The 19022-nt window shown below is 34.8% G+C and overlaps 4 protein-coding genes across 4 annotated transcripts; 2 read left to right on the forward strand and 2 right to left on the reverse strand.

Moving 5' to 3' along the window:
• Positions 1–2687: 2687 nt before the first annotated feature.
• LOC18036307 (ubiquitin-conjugating enzyme E2 34) lies at positions 2688–6927 on the forward strand. The gene is made up of 10 exons (XM_006426745.2): positions 2688–2879; positions 3812–3942; positions 4067–4121; positions 4684–4722; positions 4837–4900; positions 5017–5078; positions 5167–5206; positions 5452–5479; positions 6106–6197; positions 6376–6927. The coding sequence occupies exons 2-10, from the start codon at positions 3886–3888 to the stop codon at positions 6650–6652; spliced, it is 714 nt and encodes a 237-aa protein (XP_006426808.1). The 5' UTR covers positions 2688–2879; positions 3812–3885; the 3' UTR covers positions 6653–6927.
• Positions 6928–7876: 949 nt separating this feature from the next.
• On the reverse strand, positions 7877–9334 carry LOC18036567 (putative F-box protein At1g49610). Its single transcript, XM_006426746.1, has one exon. The coding sequence runs from the start codon at positions 9332–9334 to the stop codon at positions 7877–7879; it is 1458 nt and encodes a 485-aa protein (XP_006426809.1).
• A 1906-nt stretch (positions 9335–11240) lies between these two features.
• LOC18036572 lies at positions 11241–12766 on the forward strand. Its single transcript, XM_024180903.1, has 3 exons — positions 11241–11246; positions 12034–12130; positions 12233–12766. Exons 2-3 carry the CDS (start codon positions 12047–12049, stop codon positions 12644–12646), a joined length of 498 nt encoding a protein of 165 aa, XP_024036671.1. The 5' UTR covers positions 11241–11246; positions 12034–12046; the 3' UTR covers positions 12647–12766.
• A 502-nt stretch (positions 12767–13268) lies between these two features.
• LOC18036316 (RING-H2 finger protein ATL60) lies at positions 13269–14780 on the reverse strand. The gene has a single exon (XM_006426748.2). The coding sequence runs from the start codon at positions 14433–14435 to the stop codon at positions 13521–13523; it is 915 nt and encodes a 304-aa protein (XP_006426811.1). The 5' UTR covers positions 14436–14780; the 3' UTR covers positions 13269–13520.
• Between the last annotated feature and the right edge of the window lie 4242 nt (positions 14781–19022).

Raw genomic sequence — 19022 nt, forward strand, 5'->3', positions numbered from 1 at the left:
ATATTTATTTTAAAATTCAACACAAAAATAAAAATCTGCACTTCAATTTTAATCTCTGTTTCACTTTCAACTTTTACCCTTTCCATTTGCCTTAGATTTGTTTAATCGTTTCCTCTTTAGCATCATCGAATTTGTAAGGAAAAGGTTTGACTTGTAATAATGATATTACAAAACACTGTATGCATCATCTGATAACCAATGTGTATTGTTTTGTTCACATGCTTTATAGCCTGGCTTTGATCTATTAGAATTGATGCTGATCAATGTTCAACGATCGTAGCATAACCTCCAAGCCTCGGTTAGATCTGCGTTGACTTTTCTTTGACCCGCCTCATTCTGCTTCAGGTTTTAGTTGCTAAGAAAATGAATGAGAGAAGAAAAATAGAAGTAGTTGTAGACTTTGATTTGAAGAATAAGAAAAAGATAAGAAGGTAGTGCGCGCGTAGATCTATACTGATGCTTCTCTAGATAGATTCTTCTCATTTTGTTGAATGTAAATGCTTCGATTCTGAGGATCGTTGGTTTTTTATTTTTGATTTTTTCAGTTAATTGAAGCATGTGTGGTGGCCCAAATAAATCAGAATCTAACACCGAAGATATGAATAATAACTCAACTGCTGAGACTGAAGATTCTTTTCCCAGCAGGCTGCTGGAACTTGCTTCTATAAAATGATGTTGAAATGCAGGCTTTAAAACGGATGTTAGGGCGGGATCCTTCCTCTGTCGATGAGGTTGGCTTATGGTACGGGCGGCGTGTTAATGGATCAAAACAGATGGTATCTGAGCATCGGACTCCTTTAATGGTTGCTGCCGCTACTTATGGTGGTCTTGATGATGTTCTTGAGCTTAGCTTATACTGTTGCATTCTTCGGCTGACGTAAATGTTTCCTGCGGCTCGGACAGAACCACTGCCCTTCATTGCGCTGCTTCTGGAGGTCCTGCAAATGTGGGAATATATTTATAAAAAAAAAAAACCATATATTTATACATTACTTATTATTGTCTCTATTATGATAATTGTAAATCATGTTTGATATTATATATAGATCACCTTATATTTACTTAAAAATGAGTTCTTCTCGTTTCAAAAAAAAAAAGAGTTATGCTAATATTTAAAATTTGATAAAATAAACCTTCGTAACTTGTAAGAGGGGAAACTGATTTAATTTTCTAGATACGTTATCCTTAACCAGTAGAAGCTTATCATAAGAGGCGAAATAACAAGAAAAATGGAGCTATCATCGTCAGTTCCTACTAAAATAGTAATAATTACTTTTAGTTATCCACCGATTTTATACAAAATACACAATTTTTTCTTCTTAGCAAACAATCCACACGAAGTTTACAAGGTGTATTACTTAATCTGCTCTCTTTATAACACGTTAGGGTATTTAACGGAATATTTATTAAATGACTATTTTACCCACAAAACTTAAAATGATTATTTTATCCAATTTAAAAGCAAGACTTTTAGCTATAAAGGGGTAATTATAAAAAAAAAATTTAAAAATAATAAATAATTATCAAATAAAAGTCTTAATAATAATAATCAATAAATCAATAAATTATATGACAAATGTTAAGAATAACCTAAATTGTTTGCAGCCGCTGCTGTTGCTGGCTATTCACTAAACTTATTAGCCTTAATCAAATTCTTAAATTCATGATTAGACAAAGTGTTTTTTTTTTCCATAAAACAATTTAAAAGCTTAGGTAGATTCATGTACAAAAGATAAGAAAATGAAGATATTCAATTTGCTTGAGTCTTCATACGCAAAGTTAGAAAATCATATGATCACTTTATTTAGTCGACTGGCAAAGCTTCTAGAAAGGTGAGTCAACATCTAACTGGAGAAAGCATTGAAGAGCAATTCCATAAGCTTCTTATCCTTTCTCCCCATCGCCATGTCCCATAGATCATTACTAACATGCTTCGGGCGTCTGTGAGCGACTTTGTGGTCTTGTGGATGTGATTCTACGCATTTCCAACAATTGTTAGCATTGCTGCTATGATGCCCAACGGCAGTAATCCTTCAAATATTATCCACGACATGATTTGGGTTCTTGAAATTTTGATTTGAGTATATTTTTATCTCTATTTTTTTTGTTTGATCTGTGCATTGGGGGTTCCAACAATGCACCAGTGATTGGTGGTTGTTTTTGTAAGGGGAATCCGTCGTGGTTTTAGTGTGTTTAGTTCAAATGACAATTTTAACCCTCTAATGTCAGCAATATTTTAATGAGGTTATGATGGAAGTGGAATAATGATAATTTTATTAACTTCAAGTAGATTGTTGTAAAAAAAAAATTTGTATATTTTTTATAAAATGTCAAAATCAAGTGATCGGTAGATAATTTTCATTACTTTTATTTTGAAAGGAATTATAATATGGGTAATAAAATTTTATACGCATCACTTCTTAAAGTATATTTTATGCAAACATAATTTATTTATTTATATCGAAAACTCTATTCAAATGACTAAAATGTCCTTTCATTTCAAGTTACATCACTTGAAATGGTTGCCTTATTAGTTAATAGTTATTATACAACGCATTCTCTTGGATTGTGGTGGTCAAAATATAATATTAAAAGGATGTTATGGTAAATTTAGAGTTTTAGTAAGGTTGGGTGGGGATCTATTTGATACAAGTATTTTTTCAGGAAACAATAAAAAATCAGGGATTTAGAAGTTATTATCCAATAGTATTTTAATCGATAAAAAATATTTTCTCTGAATTAACGAGTCAATATCCAACGCCGCCCACGCAGTATATCACAAAGCTACGTGCAAAGCCGTACAAAGCTTCTCTAACGCCTCGCCGTTATGATCTCTCTCAATTTGGAGCCCCATTAAACCCCAATTTGCTCTTCTTCGAGTAAGCTTCTGTTATCTCTTTTGTAATCTTCATTTTCAGCTTTTTTGGTCGATTTATTTGATGATTTCAGATCGTTTTTAATTTTTTGTTTCAGATGTGATCCTTTTTATCTGTTTTTTTTATGTCGTTTTTTAGTATTTGTTATTATTGGTGGATCATGGGACTTTGACTTGATTGCCTTGTTTGATCATCAAATTGACTCAATTTGTGCCCACCACAAGCTTGATCAGAAAGATGTTCTATTTTTTTTGTGGTTTAATTTTTATGTTGTGCAAATGGGTTTTCTTTTCTTTTTTTCCCCCTCTTATTGGCTAATAGAATTTTTTTATTGCAAGTTAAAATAAAATTGTTTAATATTGATTTGGTTTGCTAGAAAATGATAAATAAACAAAAACATGGTTAATTTCAAACACTTTAGTGTGAATTAGTCCTAAATACTAGCAGTAGTTTGGCCTGTTGTTAAGAAATTTGATCATTGGAATCCTGGGATTCTTGATGAATTCTGATGCTTTTGGTTGCGAGGATGAGCCGCTGAGCAGCATAGTGAATGTGAGTAGTATCTATATTGGGGTGCATGGTAGCAAAACATTTGTAACATATAGAATGTGATATAGGTTTTGTTATATAATTTTTGTACAATGCAATCGTGATAATTCTTTTACTGTATAATCTTCTTACAAGCATATAAACAGAATCATTTTAGTGTGTGATTAGTTGTACATTCTGTTGCATGTCAAATTCTCATTGAATTGCTTAGGTTTCTTGTACTTTTATGTGAAAGCTGCATTGCATGTTCCTTTGCCTGGATTGGAGTCTACTTCTTCATAATTGTTAGAATAATTGTTATTCTCTCTCTCTCTCTCTATATATTGTTAGGAATTTATTGTCTAGCAAGTGTCTAATCTATTTCACTTTCTTTTGTACTTTTCTAGTTGATAGATTGGTAATTTTCGAGGTTCTCACAACAAAGGAACATCTAAGGCCTTAACTTTAATTTGGGATTGGGATGGCAGAGAAAGCATGTGTCAAGCGTCTTCAGAAGGAATATAGAGCACTCTGTAAAGTATGAGTCCCCTCCTTCCAAAAATTCTTTATATTATTAACAGTTTATGATATTTTAATTTACTTTGCTGGAAAATTGCTCTGTTTTAATGGGCAATGGTTGCTTTTATCATGTGAACTTGCAGGAACCAGTTTCCCATGTTGTTGCTCGGCCTTCCCCTAGTGACATTCTTGAGTGGCGTAAGTTTATTCTAATTTTTCTCTTTTTTGCAATCTAGACAGGCTTTTTAGTTATGTATGGAAAAGTCTTTGCAACATTTCTTAGTTTTCTTCTGTGCTGTTTTCCATCATTCACGTGTTACTCAGCATGTATTAGTAAATTTTGCCTCATCCTGAATAGAACTTGAATTTCATGTGTATTTTCACCAGTTGGTTTTGAAGGATTAGGAATCAACTAAGGATACAGATTTGCAGATTAATTGTATTTGAACTGTTTTCTCTATCTGTTTGCTTCTGTCTTTAAGTAAATTTCTCTACCTTGGAATTTCAGGTCATGAGTATGTAGGGCTTCAGCCTTAGTATTGTATTAATGTGTGATTTTGAGGGCCAGGGTTTATGATACTAGTTTCTATATTTTCTTTGTCTTTTAGTAGTTGATAGGAGACTGAGCTGGCATCTTTCGTAGCGATTTTCCATGCATGCCCCTGCGTCTTTTGTGGTGTCGTCTACTTCGTATTCTTGGTTTAGTAGGATGTGTCTGTTGTCTAACACTTGTCTAATTCTTGTGCTTTTGATGTTTCAGATTATGTTTTGGAGGGAAGTAATGGGACACCTTTTGCAGGTTAGTTGTGTATGCTTTCAATGCAATTTTCTCTTAATGTTGTTTGCCTTGATTTAGTCTCTGAGATCATTTTGATGATTCTGATGCTGGAATTCTTTTGGTTATTACAATTAGGTGGATACTACTATGGAAAGATCAAGTTTCCTCCCGAGTATCCATATAAACCTCCTGGAATCCTGTATGTGCTCAGCTGTTACCTCACTTTTAACAATTATAAATATTATTGTTGGAGTATATTTTCCTTTTCCCTTTAATTATTTCATTTTAATACTATAATATTTTACTTCCTTGTAGCATGATCACTCCCAATGGGCGGTTCATGACACAAAAGAAACTCTGCTTATCTATGAGTGACTGTAAGTATATTGGATTATAATCGATATCGAATTATTTGGCAATCTATGAATATCCATTGGAGTTTTCTGTGATCTTGTCATTTTGCAGTTCATCCTGAAAGTTGGAACCCTATGTGGTCTGTGTCAAGGTAAGACCTTAACTTGTAGTGTAAGTTCTTCTTGTTATTTATTATTATTATTTTTTCCATGCTTCTGTTATCTTTTCTGCCTGTGTATAAGTTCTTAGTTAAAAAACAAATTGTTTGTCACTTTTTTTATCTGGCAGTGTTATTATTTTCTCTTATGTACAAGTTCTTATGTTAAACTAAGCAGTTTATGTAATTGCTTCTGGTTAAGTCCATTTGACTAACATTCTTCCTTTACTGGAATGCAGCATCCTTACTGGGCTTCTGTCTTTCATGGTGAGTTCATTGTTGCTCTCTGGTTCCTAAATTATTTTGTAGGCTGGTTCCATATGAACTTGCATCTTTTTGCTCCCTTTTTTTTAATCCATTTTTTTTGGGTTGCTGTGATGGATTGGGATCTACCTCTCTGTGCCACAACCTGTATATTCTTGTAGTTATAATCCATTTCTTAAGCGGTTTGCCCATCTTCTTGCAGTATTAATTGTTATTTGCATTCCTCTGTAAACTTTTATCTTTTCTAGTGGTGAGTTCAGCCGCAGAAGGGCCATTCCTGCTTCTTTTTCCGTCCATAAAGCCTGAGGGCATATTTATGCTTCGAAATTGAATAGTTATATAGGGTTTGGTTCTGACAGATCTTGGGGCTTCTCCTCTTTTCTGGTATGGATTAATACCTTTAGTTGGGTGGCTTACGAAAATTTGAATCTGTTTCTGTGGTGTTCTGTTTTAGAAAATTGAAGCCTAAGCCACTGTATCTTGCTGGAATATGACTCAAGTTCCTTTCATAAAACCTTTCTAATATTTCCTCCTTTGAAGCTTATGTTATATAATGTGTTCATTGGATTATGTAAATGTTCTTTATGTTCAGATGCTTTGTTTAGTTATTTTATTTATTTTTTATTCAGATGGACACCAGTCCCACCACTGGAAGTGTAAACACTACCACTGAGGAAAAGCAACGTCTGGCAAAAGCATCTCTTGCTTTCAATTGTAAGAAGTAAGTATATTGCGCCAAGGTTATGGTCTTTTTCTTTTTCGTTCAGAGGGTATAGTTGCACTGTTCGTTAATTTTTCTCCAAGTACATGCATGTAAGATTGTTAATTTCGGGTCCCTCTCTTACATGCAACTTACTTTCAATTTCTTATCTTCAATGTGATGTTTCTTTTCCTGTCAGCCCGGCATTCAGGAAATTGTTTCCGGAGTACGTGGAGAAATACAATGAGCAGCAGCTTGCTGAGCAACGTGTTTCAGAGCAGCTGTCACCAGAATCACGTAATGAAGAAAATTCTAGACCAAAGGTCGAGAAAGTTGGTTCAGGTGAAGACATGAAAACTATAGATACTCCCAAGGAAGCAAGAAAAAACAGGAAACAGTCATTCCCAACATGGATGCTGCTGCTGCTTGTTTCTATCTTTGGCATTGTAATGGCATTGCCTCTGCTTCAGCTTTGATATATAATCTAGACCACAAATTGGAATGTCTATAGTGGGTAGCGGACATACAGGCTTTTGCTAATCTTAATTCGAAAAGAGAATCCTAATGTGCTCCTTAGCTTTGTGGTATATTTTAAAGATAATTATGTATAGGGCCTTACGCGAAGGGGGAAAAATTTGGATCTGTGGGCTGTCGTTTCTTCTTTTATGTTGATGTTGGTCGTTAGTCGATGTTCTGACATCACTTGTTTGCTGATGTTATGTTTTTGAATTTTAGCTCAAAGTTTCATTTGTGTGGATTGCTACCTGTAAAGGCTGTGATCTCTTCCCTTTCCCCCCCCCCCCCCCCCCCCCTCTGCTTAGACTGCTGGAATGGCATTCAGTAAACTAAATGCATGCCTTTTTCTTTTGCAACAAAATTGAGTTGATATGAAGTCCTCTAGAGGGAAGCTGCTCTCTGGTTTCTATGCAGTGTTGTGTAAATATTAAATATTGATTGACTGAATATGATGAAAAATAGGAGTTGCTGGAAAAACTAGTGTCGCATGAAATTAAAATTGAACAACGAAATGGAACCTAAAAACTTATCTCTATCTGCCTATACAATACAAAAAGGGGTTTGGGGTTTTGATTTGAATCATCTTAGCAGGGCCAGCAAAAAAGTCTAGGTCGGTCCTAACCATTTTCACAAGCTTTGACTCTAGTCTTTCATGCGAGGGACTGAATAAGGGCTAAGCAAAAAAGGTGTGGGCCGGGGTTAGGTCTGTTGTTTTTTTTTTTAAAATAAATTTATAAATTAAAAATTAAAAAAAAAAACTTAAATCTCTAATTTATATATTAATAGCGAATAAAAAAATTTAAAATTATAATATTAAATTCTCTTTTAAATGTTAATTAATTAAGCAAGTGTTTAAAAATAAGTGATTGACTCATTTTAAATTTACGATAATTTTAAAAAAAATTTGCAAATAAGTTTTAAAATAAGTAAGGCCTCAAAGCCCAATCCAAGACTGCACGGAGCTCACTCATACAACTCTGATCTTTACATATCCAGCGCAGTTTGTTGTTTTCCCATATCAAATATTCAAGACCAATAATCTTCTTTAAGATATCTTCATCCTCAAACACCATACGAGCCGAATTAAAATCCACGCCTTTGCTTATCATCTCAAATTCAATTTTCTGTATGCAATGCCCCCAACACAAGACAGGAACGGATTTGCAGCATTGAGCAGTTTTTCTTCATCCTCCACTAACAACCTCATCCTTCTTGTATAAGATCTGAAAACAGAACCGGAAGGCACGTCCATATTCTATAGTCACCGTGTCTACATGAGGCGACATCCACAGCAAACCATCCACAACTTGTGCAATTGCAAACTTCTTGAATGGAATACTTATTGAAAAGTTCAAATGCTTCACGCCAGATAATGGGGGAGGTAAAATTTGCCTCAGTTCTTTTGGAACTATCACACTCTCACCACATTCACTTAGCAAATTCAACACTTTGGACCACTGATGGAACTTTGCGATAAGTTCAATGAACTTGACATACCATTGAGGGTCAAAATTTATGGTGTACAAATTCAGATCAGTTTCCAACAGCTTCAAAGCAGTACTCGAGGAGAAGGGTACTACACCACCGTTATATTTACATTTACTTAAATTAGGAGTCTCAATCTCGACTGCGGCCAGCTTCGTACACTTAAAGATCTCCAAACGTTTAAGAGAAGGACTTGAAATCTTAATATTTTGCAACTCGAAACAGACAATTAAGCCTAGGCACTCAAGCACGACGAGTCTAGTAATGTGGTAGGAAAGAGTCTCGTCCACCACAGAAGTTATACACAGAAACAAGGATTTCAGATTCTTGCAAGAGACCTCATTGATCTTACCCGACGGCAGTGGCGATACAACAGTTATTGAATGGCCATTTAATGCATTGATATTCACCTCTTCGGCTTCCCTACCGCCCTTTATCTTGATGTCCCTCAGTTTACTACGACCAAATAACTTGATGCTTTTGAGCCCCTCACAAAATTCAAAAATCAGATCCTCAATCAGAGGACATCCGGCAACAAGATTCTCAATTACTTGATCTGATGCACGAACCTGAGCTAGTCTCAGTTTCCTCAAAGAAGGTAACTTCACAGAATTACGCCCTGGAAACTCCAATAATATACAGCCGAACAGGTCCAACACGTTTACTGTTTCTGAGCAGACAACCATTTGAGGCAGATGGTACAAGCGATCACCCCGAAGAATGGTATGAAGCTCCAGCTCTTTGACAGTACTTTCGATTGCGTAGCAAACACATCGGTCTGCTAATTCTGAATCATCTAAGAAACTCGCCTTAAACCTCAACTTCTCTACGCTTAACTTACCAGTGCTGCAATGGTGACGGTGGGCTTCCAGAGCTTGTTTCCAATAATTTAATAACTTCCCCCTTGCCTGATTAAATTTCTGGACATCACCACGAGCAGCCCTCATCTCCAGCAACTCACGCTCAAACAAGTCTTCATCGAAATTTAAGACTGGGAAAGTACACCAGGCTTTTTCCCATATCTTAGACAATAGGCGAGTCCGAACAGCGTCTTTGGAAGGGAGGAATGACATTATATGCTGCAGTAACGGTTCTGGCAACGCAGATATCCTGTCTGCGTTATCAATTTTGGGCTTCATGCTCCTCACATCAGCCATAATGCCACCGCTTAATCCTGAAATTCAACTCACAGTCCCAGTCACTGTCGGCCAACAATGGTTATTTGTGGGCCGAAAAATCTTTATCCTATAGAGGCATTAACTTAAATGCGTCAACAATTGAATAATAAGAGACAATTATTTGGAATGAAGACGAGTAAAGACAGAGCGACCCGTAAGAACGGTTAGGAGCCCCTAAAAAAAAAAAAAAATTCGGAGAACACGTTGCGCGACGTGTTCGAAAGTTGCAGCCTGTGTTGTCATTCTACTTCGTCAAGGCTGGCTTAAGTAGAATGCTACGTCATATAAGATTAGGATTCGGATTACACACAAGTCCAAATCAAAATTCAATAAGGATATTTTATACTTTATTTGTTTTCCGGATTCGATCTGGGAACGATTGAATAAATTTAGGATGAATTTGACTTGCTGTATTGTATCCTATGTATTATTTAACACAATACCCTCTTGTTCCCGACCATCTTCATATTCTTATTAGGTCTTACCAGTTCCCAAGTTTTGTTGACTTGCAGTGACTTGCAGTTACCAACTACCAACAAACTCTTTCAATGAGGCAAATAATGACACTCCAGCACTAGAGAAAGATACAGCTTCATGTCTATCTCCCTGTGTGTCAACTTTATTGACTCATTTCATCTCAACGAGACCAGATTTCTCAATTCCTCTTAGCAAACCTTCCCCAACTTGTCCTTTACAGCGCAGGCTGCATTAGTAAAGACTATGTCAAGGTTATTTTAAGTGACTAGAAATCCAATGAGATTCTTTGAAATTTCAGGAATCGTACAATATATTATAAATTTAAGGGTAGACGGCTAATAATTTCCCTTAATTAATGTTCCAAAAAACTATATCTTCAAATTAGAGGTATGAGAGTGATGTGGTAAGCAACTCTTTTAGCATTTTTTCTTATAAGAGTGGTGTTACACATCCATAGTTGGTCTGCATATTCTCTATTATCCCAAGTGATGTGGCATATAAGGTGCGATCATTTCATAAATGGTGTAATACTTTCATATTAATGATAGAAAATAAAGTCAACCAACACTTACAACATGTTAAATGAAGATTATGTGTCTGAACTAATATAGTATTATCGTTTTCATAATTAATTAGAAATGTGAATTGGAGGCATGGTTTTCTCGGCTGCTAGTGATCTGAAGTCCATTGAGATACCAAGCTGATAGCAATATATAGATGCAAAAGGACTAGCAGTTGCCATACGCTAACATTATTACTCTTCTGGTTGAAGATGAGATAAGCTGATATATTCATTTGTGGGATTTTGAATCATAATATGGAGCATCTGACATTTTGCAGATGCAGACATGCAGTCATTCTTAAATTGAAAGATTTGTTGCCTACAACCACAACCACACACGCTTCTCAAAAGTGTAATTTTTTTTTTTCCTCACATCAACAGACTTATTTATTATATTTGTACAAAAGGATTCTGTTTACTCCTCAAAATGAAAAAAAAAAAGAAGAGAAAACTTGTTAATTCTCAGTTTGGCTCAAAGACATTATCATTGCTGGACCATGTTCTTGTGTCTCAACACCTTTATCATATTTTTTGCAAAAAGAATTGTGTGCCTTTTTGGTAAGTCAATGTTATTGTATTAAAAAAAAATGTTAGATTTTGTAGAAGTTAACCCTTTTTTTCCCTCCCTTTTATTTACAGGAGCTACTGCTATTTCATCATCTCAAACATTATGCATCCACCCATGATTTACCGGTAAATCACCTGCTTGTTGTTCTCACAAATCCCTCAAACACTCGATAAAGAAAGCCTCAAAGTGTCCCAGACATGCACCGGAAATGAAGCAAGCATTCACTCCTCAGTCCCCAAAAAGCATCAAATTTTTTAAGTTTATTTCCATTTGCTCACAAAAAAGTAATTATAATAATGATACTCTTGTCTTCTCATTGTCATTATTTAATCCACTTAGTTTTTATCATACAATGAAATATCTTCTCTTTGCCCTTCATCTTTTAAATTTCCTTTATGCATCTTTAAGTTACATAAAGTGTGATAAATATTAGCAAACTCTGTGTCTTTTGTTAACTCTTGCCTCTGCCTTAATGATCAAGTTTGATTTGAGAGAGGTGAGACATCATGATTCATGATTATATTCCATTAAATCTTTGTTCTTTTCTTGCAATTCCGTTTTCTTTCCTGGATTTCTGCTAATTTTCAGAATCACTTATAGTAGCTTTAATTTTACAGATCATTGCTTGTTCAAAAGATAATACAAGTAAAAGCTTTACACTTGCATATCAACCACCTAACTAAACTAATTATCTGCCCCCAACGTCTTTTCCAAAAGATAATACAAGTAAAAGCTTTACACTTGCATATCAACCACCAAACAGGTTTCTATTTCTATTTTTGAATCTGATGGGGTTTCAGTTTGGAAGCTGGCCTTTGCCCTTTTTGCTCTAGCAGATGGATTCCTTCAATGTTTACAACTTAGAACATTTGCTTTTCATTTCACAAGGCTTTTAATATACATTAGAAGCAAAGTGAAGTTGTAGAGACATCTGTCACTCTCACAATGTCACATGTATTTCTTTACACAACTTTGAGCATTTACATTATCAAGTTCATGAAAGAACGCTTTAACTCTTTGGTTTCATATTCCTTTTCTGATTGCATATATATATTTTTGAATTGGTTTTAGTTTTCAGGCCACGATGAAGCACTCTCCAATACACATGAACTATGAGACAAGTGACTATGGTGTCCATGAATTCGATCCTCAGGTTGATTTCTCACAGGTAAAACCAGTTTGTTCTTTCAGTTCTGTTGGATCTGCTTTAGTCTTTTTCAATGGGTACAAAATTCGAATACCAATATCATTTGGTTGTGACTTTAATCAGTTCTTGGAAGAAGCAAGGCAACATGCAAGGGAAGTGAAGTTTCAGGCCCCATCAACATTTTCGGAAGAAACTGGTAAGAAGAAATTAGGAGAAGATAAAAAGACCAAGAAGTCATGGAAAAAGTCTCTATTCTCGTGGTTAAAAATGGAGAAAAACAGCAAGCACCCTAGCATGGAACCTGCCGCAAATACTTCTCACATTTCAAAGCCAAGGAAGGGTCATGTCTCTGGTCCAATATCTGGCAGCAGTAGCAGGGGAGATGGCATGAGGCAGCGGCGTCCAACATCCGGACCAATTGCCTATTTTTTCAGTCCCAGTCGGAAAGTGGAGAATGAGATACCGTATATGTGTCTTGATCAGCTTAACAACCCCCATCATGTTAAGTCCTATGGTCCTGTGTATTTGGTGACTTAATTTTTTTCCCTGAAGCACTGGCTTTGAAATTGGGAATCTGCATTATCTCGGTGGCAGAGTCTATTTTGGTGTATTACAATGAAGTAATGTATTCATGACATATCTAGTTGAATTTAATATAACCACCATTTTTATGATGATTTTTCAAAATAAATATACACATATCATAACATTATTTATGACATTATTTATTTATTGTATAGCTGACATGCTAACTGTGTGTAGGATTCGATGATTTGTGGAAAAAGTGTCGAAATTTTGAAGTTATTGAATTTTAATCCACATCTTTGACTTTTCCTGCATTCTTTGGCGCATTATACTTTTGTCAAATTTCCAAGAACTTACGTGATAATTTTGCAACTCTTACTCATGAAACTTCTAGGAAAGAAAAGAGACCTAAAAATTCCTGTCAAAAAATGAATGAACAGAAAAAAGAACTGGAACCAAATCAGAGCTCGAAAGGAATGTTTCCGGCTTGAATTTTATCTTCCCCTCAAAGCCTGATTCACATAAAGAGAAATAAAGTAAAAAGAAGCCAATTTGCATAATTAAGTTAAATCATAGAGTTTGTTACAGCTTTTACCATTAAACAATAATGTTAAAAAAAAATGCTTCTTCAATAGATGAAGAATTAAGAAATAATTGCTTAGCTTCTCAGAAACAGAGGAAACTTTTTCTCTCTACAAACAATCAATTGAACAGCTCTTCATACAGAAAAATAGAGCAGTGTGCTCTGCATTCATCACCAGGAAGAACAACAAGGTCTTCGAGTTCACAGAATTGAATCATTCTTCAAACCATTAGGCCAATATGTGCCGAGATACTATACAATCACATCTTCAGGCAACAAAAAGCTGCTTCTGAAAATTGAAATCTATGCTCTACTAACTTGTTCAACATCACAAGAACTACTAGTACCAGTAGTACCACAAGGACTTACCCTCTTCTCCCTACTCAAAAGCCTCTTCAATGACCTCAATCTTGTCGTCATAGGCGACTTTGTTTCCTCGACAGGTGACAATGATGAGAAATGCTCACTCATACTATTTACAGGAATATCGATCACCAACATTTCAGCACCCCGCCGACTATTATTCATCTCAGTAGAAGAAGAAGAAGAAGAAGAAGATGATGATGAAGAAACACCCTCGTGCACGCAAACACCAGCAGAGCTAACCAGATTTTCATTTCCCCAGAACAGCACATTAGTAGGGAAATTCGGAGGTGAATCTGTTGAGTACCCAGATTCCAAACTTTCTTGTGAATTCTGAATATCAATCTCCACTGATGGTTCACCGTTGCCATTGTTTGAGCGTTCAACATCAACGGGGTTCCTACAGAGAGGGCAAGTTGAGTGAGACTGAAACCACATGTCAATGCACTCAACATGAAACCCATGGTTACATTTCGGCAGCAGCCTAGCTTTCTCTCCATCTTCAAGCTCGCTTAAGCACACTGCACATTCAAGTCCATCTTTAAAGTCCTGCTGGTTGAATGCAACCACAGGGATTTTCCTCAGGATTGCAGGATCAAGCCCAGCACGGAGAGTGACAGCAGGGTCCTGCCCGGGAGCAAAGACAAAACGACGGCGGCGGCGGTGGCTACGACTGGGAGAAGGTTCCGGCGTCTGCTCAATCCGCCACCAGAACCACTTGGCGTACAGGTGAAGAAACAGAATAAAGACCACTACGAAAAAGAGAACAATTATTGCTATCACCATGATTTGTCCCGTTATTTCAAGAGAACCGGTGTTGTTAAATCCATTTTCATCACCGTCAGAGGCACTCATTTTTCGTTAGAAGCAAAACAAACCCAGATGAGGATTTTTGTGTGCTTGTGTCGGAACGAGAGAAACTTTATACAAGAAACGAAAGAAGTTTTTAGTTTTGATAAGGGTGCAAAAGTTGGATTTGTGTTTCTTAAATATGGTGGCTTTAATAACGAGGAAGTGATCCGCTGATCACTTAACAAGAAACGAAGAAAGATTCAACGTTTTGACAGAGGAACGAAGACCGGAGGCTTGGAAAGTTGGAATTTTATTTTTGGAGGGAGAGGAAAAAGGGTAGAAGACGACGGTACTTTTCTGGTCCAAAACTGTGTGAATTATGTGATTCCATTTCGCATTATCAATCTATTACTCCGTTACGTTTCTTTCTTTTAATGTTGATGAGCTGCCACATTTTGACTTGTGTGGTGGCTTTGGCTTTGGCGTTGGCGTAGGTTTAGGGGTGGGCTAATATTTTCAAATTCTTTTTTTTGTTGCTTATTTTATTTTGATTCTTTTGTTACCTTAGTCCTAAACAAAATGTTTACGTAATTTTTCATGAAAAAAAAAAACAATAGGGTTTATAAGTGTTTGAATTTATTTAAGTTGAATCATTTTGTAGTCAACTATTCATCAGTTGCGTAGTAGATAGCTCTTTATTTTATTCTCATAGTTGAGAAACTACAATATATAGTTATTTAAAATAAAGAGACTAATAATGAAAAACTTTAAAGTTATATGTATAATAAAAATTTTGAATTTTTTTTCAAATAAAAATTTAGCTCATTATACCGGACAAAACGATGTGTTACATTCATTTACTTAAGATTAATGCATTTGTGACCAAGACTAATATAATGCTCATCCTTACGCCAAAAGAACCTTATATACATTATTTGATCATATCTTTAATCTACCACACACTCTACGTACCCACCAAAAATAATAATAAATAAATAAATAAACTGTTAAGTTATTGAATGTTCCTTTTCTGCTTAATGTTAGGGTTGGCAATAAAAATCCTAGTCCCATCCCGTATATGCAAATGGGATGAAAAAACGTTACAGTCCTGTCCCTATATTTTTTTTGGAACAAAAATATGTCTCAATCCCGTTCCAAAAAAGATGAGATCTCAATTGAAAAAAATTTCATTCTTAATCGGTAATAAGACGGGATGGGACGAAATTTATCAATCTCACTCCCGTCCCGCATATGTAATTGGGATTAAAAAATATCTCACTCTCGTCCTTAAATTTTTTATAGGACAAAAATATGTCTCAATTCCGTCCCAAATGAGATGGGATTCCACAGGATCCCATCCCATCGGAAAAAATTACCATCCCTATTTAATGTTAATCTATTCATATCAATACTTTTTAAGTTTTTAATTTGAAAGTAACACGCCTTTACAATTTTATCATTACCATTTTAATAACACACTTTATTTTAATTAAAGTTTATTTCAAAAGTCCTCATGATCACATCGACAATTTATTGACCATGTCAAAAGACAAGAGCCTGCGGGCAAGTGGCAACTTGCCGGAGCCATCCAACAAATACAGCGTATTGGAGGTGACATGAAGAAGATTGACCAAAAATTGTGCCTTATTGACTTGAATTTGTTGGACTTGTAAATATCTTCGAAAATTCCTTCTAATTTCATATGACAGTTACCAATAGTCTTTGCTTAAAATGATTGGATATAATTCAACTCTGGCAATTCAATTTCAAATTCGCATACGTATACTGAGAGCTCATTTTTTTTATACACTGATATATTATAATTTTATTAATGTTTACAATAAGAAATCGACCGAAACTCTCTGTGATAAACCTATTATAGTACTATTTAAAATTCTACCCTCACATAATATCGAAAGATATCTGTTTTATTCTAAATTATATAAAAATAATTCAACCCCTACCCAAGGATAAGAATTATGTTTGGAACTCGAATTTGAGTGCATGGGTGGTGCTAATTGACTATGAGCCCATTGGCAAGACCTCATTAATATGTCATGAATGTGATTTTTCAGGTGCTCACTTTGCTTTCAATCTTCTCTCATTTTCAGGCCTCTTTCTCCCACCTCGTTTTTAGCCTTTATTTCATTCTATCGAAATTCACACGAGCTTTAATTTGGGTCACATCTTTGTATGAAATGAAAGGACATATCAAGACTTGCATTTAAATATTAATGTTTCAACTCTTACTTGACTTCCGGATGCTTACCCTTATTACATGAAAGGCAAAGCTTTTGTCTCTATAGAGATTTTATTTAACCATGGTGATATATTTGAGCAGTTAAGTTAGGGTCTTAAAAAGGTCAATGTTAATGCAATATATGAGAGAGAATTGACGCACTTCAAAGCCTAAGCAAGATTTAAGAATCGGCTTTCGCAAAACAAACTAGGTAAAAAACAAAACAAAAGGAAGAAGAAAAGTAAAAAAGCATAAGCACGAGAGATTATGATCTAGTAAGTGGGGTCATGCCTCAATACTTTCACATGGAGTTAAGTTTTAATTATACAGTACTTAATTCAAATTTCGAGACGAAAACAACCCTTTGATTCCTGGATCCGTGGCAGCCGATAACACCGCTGATAATGCCACCTACTTTTGACATTGTAGTCAATTAATTTTGACTTAATTTCTCTCGCTTGTGTGGCAACTTTTTTATTGGCCACAAATGTTTCCCAAACTGTTGATATTTAAATCTTGTTCGTTAACCATCAGTGTCCGATGACTTGAAGAAAATTGTCTAATAAAAAAACAAAAAAAAGGTAAAATATAAGAATATGAATCCCACCTACTCACCTTGAAGCCAATTACACAAGACAAACACAGTACCTTATCAGAATGTCTATTCATTTACTTTATAGCCACATTTTTTTTTAATAATGTCTGGTTTAAGAAAATTAAAAATTAATTAATTTTTTTACATTTTATGGTTTAAAAGATTGTCTGCATAAAAAAATAATAATGGAATTCGTATTAGAAAATAACTATTTATATAGAAATGTTTCCAGTAGCGGTATTAGAAATTTAACTTAATAGGGGCTAAGTTTAAATAATAATGTAATATAAAAAAGGTCAACAAGTAACAAGTACTAAAAATAAACATTCATTAATATATTCAATGCATTTATAATTGATCTTGACATGTTTTCATATGTTAAAAATATTAAAAAATAAACTTATCATCAAGAATACCAAATAAATCTTTTTCTACATGTGCAACAATAATATTACTCTATTATTAATCTCTAATATAATTTCACAGATGATTTTTCACAAAATTTAATAGTTGAAAATGCCTTTTATTACTATAGTCATGACAATTAGTAAAATCAATGCTAATGTTATCAATAAATAAATTAATGAATGCAATTTATCTTTTCTAGTATCAACTATTTTTCTTGTTAGCCTATCAATTTCTTTCAAATTAAAAAATTTACTATTAGAACCCGCCTATTTAATGTAAACATCAAATTGAATTTTAAGTGTCATAAGATTCATTGAAGAAAAATCATTTTGATAAACTCAATAAGATAAAATAATTTTTATTTTTTTGCGTGAGAGAGACAGGGTGAAACGAATCTCAAAATAACAATTTCTTTGTGGGTTAGAAGTTAAAGATAAATACTTAATATTTTGATTATTTTTAAATTTTAATAGGGACTTTTATGATAAATAAGACAAATATTAAATTAAATTTGTAAATTTTAAAAAATTAGAGGGGACTTCAGCCCCTCCTAGTCCTAACGCGGCACCGCCTCATAATGTTTCAATATGGAGTGTTAAAGTGTTGAAAAGTTCAGAAAAACACATAAATCTTGATAATTTATTACATTGTGGTTTTAAAAAAAAAGGTCATCTAATAAGTTATCAATAACCTGGGCTACTTTAGCCAATAAACCTATGAACCAAATCTTTATTTCACAATATAAACTTTTGGCTGCCGTAATTCTGGGCTTTACAGCACTCAAATACTTATTAGACAGAATGATTAAGTGGAAATGATTTTTTTTACCCTAATTATAGCAATTGATGGTATTTCGTGGCAAAAGCACAAACACACAAACGTGAAGGAGAGGCACATTCAATTATTACACTCTGCCTTTTTGAGAAAGTTCCCAGAAGTAATGAGGAACATTCATGTACAAAATCTTGTGTTGCGCCAATCAGCCGCTCCTTTCCCATCAATTATGCTCTCAAAGTTGTTTTAAATAGGTAAATGGAGATTAAGAAACCCACCGAAATTCCTAGTGAGTAGTCAGGATGGGGCCAAAAATCTAGTCTACAAAGAGTAATTTTAAAAAGTAATTAACAAATACAATAGTTTAACAGAGATCAAAGGACAAATCACTAAAATTCCAAGGAGCAAATCACTAAGATTAGTGGGGTAGGGCTAGCATTTTGGGGGACCTACATTGAAAATACGAGGAGCCAACAATTATAGAGGTGAACTCAACTCGAGTTTTGGTTGGGGGGGGGGGGGGGGGGGGGGGGGGGGGGGCTTAAAAAAAAGGGGAAAAAAATTTTTTTTTTTGGGGGCCGGGGGCCGAAGGGATTTTTTGGGGCCCCCCCTTCAAAAATAAAAAAAAAAACGG

This window comes from Citrus clementina, unplaced genomic scaffold, assembly GCF_000493195.1.
Source record: "Citrus clementina cultivar Clemenules unplaced genomic scaffold, Citrus_clementina_v1.0 scaffold_7, whole genome shotgun sequence".
NCBI lineage: Eukaryota > Viridiplantae > Streptophyta > Magnoliopsida > Sapindales > Rutaceae > Citrus > Citrus x clementina.

Excerpts from the sequence above, each read along its gene's own strand:
- LOC18036307 (XM_006426745.2), top strand. The coding sequence starts at position 3,886 with ATGGCAGAGAAAGCATGTGTCAAGCGTCTTCAGAAGGAATATAGAGCA. Across the intron at positions 4,122-4,683 it reads TAGTGACATTCTTGAGTGGC|ATTATGTTTTGGAGGGAAGT; the intron begins GTAAGTTTATTC and ends TTGATGTTTCAG. Across the intron at positions 5,079-5,166 it reads CTGCTTATCTATGAGTGACT|TTCATCCTGAAAGTTGGAAC; the intron begins GTAAGTATATTG and ends GTCATTTTGCAG.
- LOC18036567 (XM_006426746.1), bottom strand. The coding sequence starts at position 9,334 with ATGGCTGATGTGAGGAGCATGAAGCCCAAAATTGATAACGCAGACAGG.
- LOC18036572 (XM_024180903.1), top strand. The coding sequence starts at position 12,047 with ATGAAGCACTCTCCAATACACATGAACTATGAGACAAGTGACTATGGT. Across the intron at positions 12,131-12,232 it reads CTCAGGTTGATTTCTCACAG|TTCTTGGAAGAAGCAAGGCA; the intron begins GTAAAACCAGTT and ends GACTTTAATCAG.
- LOC18036316 (XM_006426748.2), bottom strand. The coding sequence starts at position 14,435 with ATGAGTGCCTCTGACGGTGATGAAAATGGATTTAACAACACCGGTTCT.